Raw genomic sequence first — 6,823 nt, 5'->3', positions numbered from 1 at the left:
GCCTATTATTAGTAAAAAAATAATAATAATAATTTAAAAAAAATTAAGCAAGTCTTATGTATGTTTTGCTTAAATGAAGCATTTACAAGCATTTGGAAGATGTTGTATTCTACACTGGCCACTAGGTGTCAGTATTGTTATATTGATGAAACAATAGCCACAACAGGAAGTACTGTCCAGAACCTATTTTCTCTTCTTCTTAATATTATTATGTCTACTATATTGGGTAATACCAGTGTAAAGGTTGCTATAGGGGTGTTATTTAATGTCTTGAGGACTCTAATAATATCACAAGCCAAATTTAGAAGCTTGTAAACAGATTTTATGAAAAACTTTAACAAATAGGGAATCCTACTTTGCGGAGATTCACTTATCACGGTCGGGTCTGTATGTAGAAAAAGTTTTTTTTTAGATCAGCTCATTAAAAAGTGTGAGTGTGTTTATCGGTTTTATCAAACAAGCTTTGACGCTAACTCAGAACTCAAAACTAAAATGTACTGAGCAAAAATCCAAACTAGCACAAAAAGTAATAATAACAAATCATGTCTTATCTTTACTGGGTTCCTAATGTAGGTGGGTTGTTGAATATAATTTCAACCATAAACAATGCATTTTCAGACTAGTATGGTGTACTTTTTGTGGAAATATTAGTTCTACTGTTTTGGGAGCTTCTGCAGTGCTTCTTTAACTGCGGGAAGTGTTTCACTATCAGCTGTCTGAAATAAGTCTGGAATCTTTTCCCAACAAAAGTATAAAAGATGGGACTGATACAAAAGTAGATGTAAGTAAAGTTGCGCGTTACGTGAAGCGCATAGCTCCTTTTCTGGGCTTGCTCACAATCTTGGGATTCATCATGCGTCAGTAGTACGACATTAAACGGGGTCCAGCAAATAAAAAACAGCAGTACAATGATGAATATCAGCCTGACAGTTCTGAACTTGGTAACCAATTTAGATGAGACGACGGTGAGGGCAATACTAACATAGGAGTAAACAATAACCGTCAGGGGGAAGAGAAAGAAAAGGAAAAGCTGGATGTAAAACCCAGATATCCTCAGCTGAGACACATCAATGAAAGCCAAGTCACCTGGATATTCTTGACAGTACGTGTTGTTGTCAACATAACTGATGAAAGTCGTGTGGAGAATCATGGGCTTAACGCACGCCAGTCCGCTGACCAACCACACCACAAAGCAGGAGGCCACCGCGTAGCTCTGGTTCCTCATCCGAGATGTACTCAAGGAGTGAACAACAACAAGGTGGCGGTCAAATGACAGAAGAGTAAGAAAGAGAACAGAACTGTAGAAACCCAGGTAGTAGACTGTGCCGACTATCTTGCACACGGCTTGGCCAAAGATCCAGTTGGACATCTGCATGTAGATTCCCAGGAAGGGTAGGCTGCTTACGAAGATGAGCGACGACATCACCAGGTTCAACAGCAAGATGTTGGTAACCGTGGTCATCTTCTCAAACCTGTGAAGAAATCAGTTACTCACTGATTTTAGGACATTTTGTACGCAATCTCTATAAATCAGTCCACAGCTATTTTAGAATGTATTGAATCCACCCATGGATTTCCTGCCTCCCGCTCAAAGACTCTGTTTAATATATGTCACCACTGGCCCTCCCTCGAGCCCACTCCAAGGACTCCTGAGGACTTCTGGACAGCTGCCGAACTTCATTTTGCGGATTACTTACACAAAAGAAACACAGTTCGGACACTGAGAAATTGTTACTTCCAGCTTGCTCTTCTGACTCTTCAACAAGACCAAGTTAACATTGGAAATGTGTCGGAGTTCAGCAACAAATTTCATATTGGCGCATGTTCACCAGGAAGCAGTAACTCCAACCACTTCTGCCTGATGCTTGCCCAAGTTAAACAAAATTAGCTTAAAAAAATCCTGGTATGTTTATTGATTCTAGAATATGTGTTTTTGATTTTTTTTTAAATTGTGGTTTCAGGAGAAGGCTGCACGGCGGTTGAGGGGTTAACGCGTAGGCCACACAGCTAGGAGATCCGAGATTGATTCCACTCTCGGCCATCTCTGTGTGGAGTTTGCATGTTCTCCCCGTGCATGTGTGGGTTTTCTCCGGGTACTCCGGTTTCCTCCCACATTCCAAAAACATGCTAGGTTAATTGGCGACTCCAAATTGTCCATAGGTATGAATGTGAGTGTGAATGGTTGTTTGTCTATATGTGCCCTGTGATTGGCTGGCGACCAGTCCAGGGTGTGCCCCGCCTCTCGCCCGAAGACAGCTGAGATAGGCTCCAGCACCCGCGCGACCCTCGTGAGGATAAGTGGTCGAAAACAAATGAATGAATGAATAATCCACCTCGATGTTGCCGTGATAGTAGTCCCTCCTTTATTGCTGTTAATTGTTACCAGACCCAACTGTGATAAGAGAAGTTCTACAAATTTCCTGATTTAGAAACAACATATTTTCTAATGAAAACCTATTATTGACCTTCCAAATATGTTTTTTTAAACATTCTTTTTGCCATGACAGAACACCCCATAATGACTAGCACTCCTATTACTCAATATAGTGGATATAATAAGACAAAAAAGACATAATATGGAATCATCTGGTGACTATTGTCTCATCAATGTTACATTATTGATAACTAAAGAAAACAATGTCATCTGGATGCCTTATGTTTCTATTTCTGGTCATTTTTGCCATTTTCATTCTTAAAAATGCTTCAATTAGGCTACAAATATGCGAAATTTACTTAAATATGTATATATGTTTACTTATAATAGACCGTACTCAACCTCAAAACAGCAATGAGTCGTAATTGAATATAGCCTATGTTTGAAAATCTGTAGTGTACTGTACTGTTGTAGTGTATTTCATATCACATCATCAAAAATGCAAGGCATTTAATGAATAATTTAATAATTAAATAAACTATTAACTCATTCAATACCAAAGATTGATACATATTTTTGCGTTTTTGGTGCCAGAGGCAAAAGACGGGGTTGATGATGCAACTGCACACAAATGGATGTAAATTTACAGCCATTTTAAGCCATAAAAGCGTCCACTAGTTGGCAGAAATGCATCTGATAAGAGCTCGGCATGGATCATTGACATTTTCAAAAACCCTGTCAACAAAGAGGAAGTAGACGAACAGAAAGGAGTCTTTCGTGCATGAAGTTTTATATTGGGAATTGATCTTTTCCTGAAATTTACCTACATGTGTTCTACTGCTGATGACTAAAAGAATGATTTTTTTTTTTTCTGATGAAAGACAGCAGTCTAATCTTTCCTTTTGTCGGCTCCATGTTTATATAGCCATATAGCCTCGAAAAATCTGTCAAAATAGCCAGTCAAAAAGTTAATAAATTACTAAAAATAATAAAACTAATAACACAACCATCAAAGTGAGTGAAGCCGTGAAAGTCAAAACTTGAAGTGGCGAGAGATTACTGTATACTGTAGCTATACGAAGTGTGTCCTTGAAGGCACCGAATTAAAGGACGTATTCATTATTCAATGTTTGCTGCCGGTGTGTCTTTTCTATCCTGACAAGGGTAAACGTGAACTACAAGGGCTAGTTTGGAATGGACCAGCACCGATTAGGGCTAATGAACTCATAGCTTGAAAGTAACGTGTCATGACGGCTTGAAAACTGTGAGCCTAGATGGAAAAAAGACGGGAAAAGTACATACAATGCTGCTCTGATTTCTTTTTTTCTTTTTTTTTTGCATGTTTGTGACATGTTTCAGATCATGAAACACATTTAAATATTAGTCAATGACAACAAAACTGAACACAAAATACAGTTTTTAAATGGAAACCCCCGGTTAAAACTTAACTGAGATTAATTGTAACATATCAGTCTGCAAAAGGTTAAACAGCATTTCTAAAGCTTTGGGACTCTAGTGAACCACAGTGAGAGCCATTATCCAAAAATGGCAAAAACATGGAACAATGGTGAACGTTCCCAGGAGTGGCCGGCCAACCAAAGTCACCCCAAGACGCAGCGACGACTCGTCCAAGAGGTCACAAAAGACCCCACAACAACATCCAAAGAACTGCATGCTTCACTTGCCTCAGTTAAAGTCAGTGTTCGTGACTCTTCCATAAGAAAGACCCTGGGCAAAAACGACCTGCATGGCAGAGTTCCAAGACCAAAAGGACATTTAGCCTTCCTACATTTTGCCAGAAAACATCTTGATGGTCACCAAGACCTTTGGGAAAAGGTGGTCTGTGGTCTGATGAGACAGAAGTTAACATTTTGGAAGGTGTGTGTCTCATTACATCTGGCGTAAAAGTAACACTGCATTTCATAATAAGAACACCCTACCAACAGTAAAATATGGTGGTGGTAGTGTGATGGTCTCAGGCTGTTTTACTTCAGGACCTGTAAGGAACCATGGAACCTACATTTTGGAAGGTGTCACCCATTACATGTGGCGTAAAAGTAACACCGCATTTCATAATAAGAACACCATACCAACAGTAAAATATGGTGGTGGTAGTGTGATGGTCTCAGGCTGTTTTACTTCAGGACCTGTAAGGAACCATGGAACCAACATTTTGGAAGGTGTGTCCCATTACATCTGGCGTAAAAGTAACACCACATTTCATAAAAAGAACACCATAACAACAGTAAAATATGGTGGTAGTAGTGTGATGGTCTGAGGCTGTTTTACTTCAGGGCCTGTAAGGAACCATGGAACCAACATTTTGGAAGGTGTGTCCCATTACATCTGGCATAAAAGTAACACCGCATTTCATAAAAAGAACACCATAATAACAGTAAAATATGGTGGTGGTAGTGTGATGGTCTCAGGCTGTTTTACTTCAGGGCCTGTAAGGAACCATGGAACCAACATTTTGGAAGGTGTGTTCTATTACATCTGGCATAAAAGTAACACCGCATTTCATGAAAAGAACACAATACCAACAGTAAAATATGGTGGTGGTAGTGTGATGGTCTCAGGCTGTTTTACTTCAGGACCTGAAAGGAACCATGGAACCAACATTTTGGAAGGTGTGTCCCATTACATCTGGTGTAAAAGTAACACCACATTTCATAAAAAGAACACCATAACAACAGTAAAATATGGTGGTAGTAGTGTGATGGTCTGAGGCTGTTTTACTTCAGGGCCTGTAAGGAACCATGGAACCAACATTTTGGAAGGTGTGTCCCATTACATCTGGCATAAAAGTAACACCGCATTTCATAAAAAGAACACCATAATAACAGTAAAATATGGTGGTGGTAGTGTGATGGTCTCAGGCTGTTTTACTTCAGGGCCTCTAAGGAACCACGGAACCAACATTTTGGAAGGTGTGTTCTATTACATCTGGCATAAAAGTAACACCGCATTTCATAAAAAGAACACCATACCAACAGTAAAATATAGTGGTGGTAGTGTGATGGTCTCAGGCTGTTTTACTTCAGGACTTGTAAGGAACCATGGAACCAACATTTTGGAAGGTGTCACCCATTATATCTGGTGTAAAAGTAACACCGCATTTCATAAAAAGAACACCATACCAACGGTAAAATATGGTGGTAGTAGTGTGACGGTCTCAGGCTGTTTTACTTCAGGACCTGTAAGGAACCATGGAACCGTGAATTCTGCTGTCTACCAAAAAATCCTGAAAGAGAGCATCCGGCCATCTGTTCATGACCTCAAGCTTAAACCAACTTGGGTTCTGCAGCAGGACAATGATCCAAAACACACCAGCAAGTCCACCTCTGAATGGCTGAATAAAAACAAAATGAAGACTTTGGAGTGCTGGGAAAACCCTCCAATGAAATAATGTCCATTGAGCTCCATCAGTGCACATTTGTACCCTAATGGACAGTAATAGCTACCCCAAAATGTCTTATTGGGACGTTATGAGTTGTATTTGAAAAGATAGCAGTTCAACGGTCTTACTGGTTCTCTATGATCTCACCGTCTTCATTTTGTCTGAAGGCTCACTCACCTGTAGATGATAACCAGCACCAGTCCATTGCCAATGAGGCTGAAGAGAAACATGAAGTAGTAAAGGATGGACAGCTGAGCTCCCACATAGTTGTCACCGTCTGAACTGCACGGCGCTACCAGTGTGGCTGGTTCATCACTGTAGTTATCATACTCGTAATCCGATGTGGTCGTTTGCATCTTTGACCTAAAATGTCAGAAAGGTTATCCAAACAGCTTTTGCATTTGTATATATCTACAACTGTATATATCTAAACAACTGGATGTAATATTTTCTTAATATAGTTTTTCCATATCTCGCAAACGAGAGCTGACTTACCGCCTGGCCTCGTCCTTGTTGTCTGACTCTGAGGGCGAGCTGACTCACACTGAGTTCAAGTCACTCCATGATAAATCAGCCACTAAGGGGAAGGAAGCATGCTGTTTTAAGCCTGCAGACGCAGACGCTGGACCCTCTTGTAAATAGTCAATCACAGCTGAGTGGTCCTCGGATTATGACTCCAAAGTCACTCATACTGTACACAGAACATATGAAGGACCTGTAAAATGCAGTACAGGTGGTCCTTCGTTCCAAACACAAACAACACAAATATTTACATTTGTTTTATGTTCTTTAACATTTAATTGTGACAAATGTGCACCACTGTGGAGGACCATCTGTAATTAACATATTAAATACATGAATTAAATGAAAGAGTAATACAATAAAGGGCTTACTTTGATCCCTGTAGTTGTCTTGCAGGCCTACCTACCTACAATACTGTCCCAGGCTAGACTGGAAGGATAACATCCTCTTCTCCTCCAAGAACAGTGCATGGAATCCATGTATTATGGTTGCAACAGTCAAGCTGTTCGGACCAGAAGCCATCGTAA

At 40.0% G+C, this 6,823-nt stretch overlaps 1 protein-coding gene across 1 annotated transcript; it reads right to left on the bottom strand.

The window, feature by feature from the left end:
- Positions 1 to 619: 619 nt before the first annotated feature.
- On the bottom strand, positions 620 to 6,130 carry LOC131109146 (C-C chemokine receptor type 4-like). The gene is made up of 2 exons (XM_058060810.1): positions 5,952 to 6,130; positions 620 to 1,472 (listed from the first exon to the last, which is right to left on the bottom strand). Exons 1-2 carry the CDS (start codon positions 6,128 to 6,130, stop codon positions 620 to 622), a joined length of 1,032 nt encoding a protein of 343 aa, XP_057916793.1.
- Positions 6,131 to 6,823: the final 693 nt, after the last annotated feature.

Source organism: Doryrhamphus excisus, chromosome 21 (assembly GCF_030265055.1).
Source record: "Doryrhamphus excisus isolate RoL2022-K1 chromosome 21, RoL_Dexc_1.0, whole genome shotgun sequence".
Lineage (NCBI taxonomy): Eukaryota > Metazoa > Chordata > Actinopteri > Syngnathiformes > Syngnathidae > Doryrhamphus > Doryrhamphus excisus.
Note: the sequence above shows the minus strand (reverse complement) of the source record. Positions and strands in the feature narration are given on the sequence as shown.

Bases quoted from the DNA above. Each gene is read 5' to 3' on its own strand.
- LOC131109146 (XM_058060810.1), bottom strand. From the start codon at position 6,130: ATGCAAACGACCACATCGGATTACGAGTATGATAACTACAGTGATGAA. The intron at 1,473-5,951 runs GTGAGTGAGCCT...ATTTCTTCACAG, and splicing joins GTGCTGGTTATCATCTACAG to GTTTGAGAAGATGACCACGG.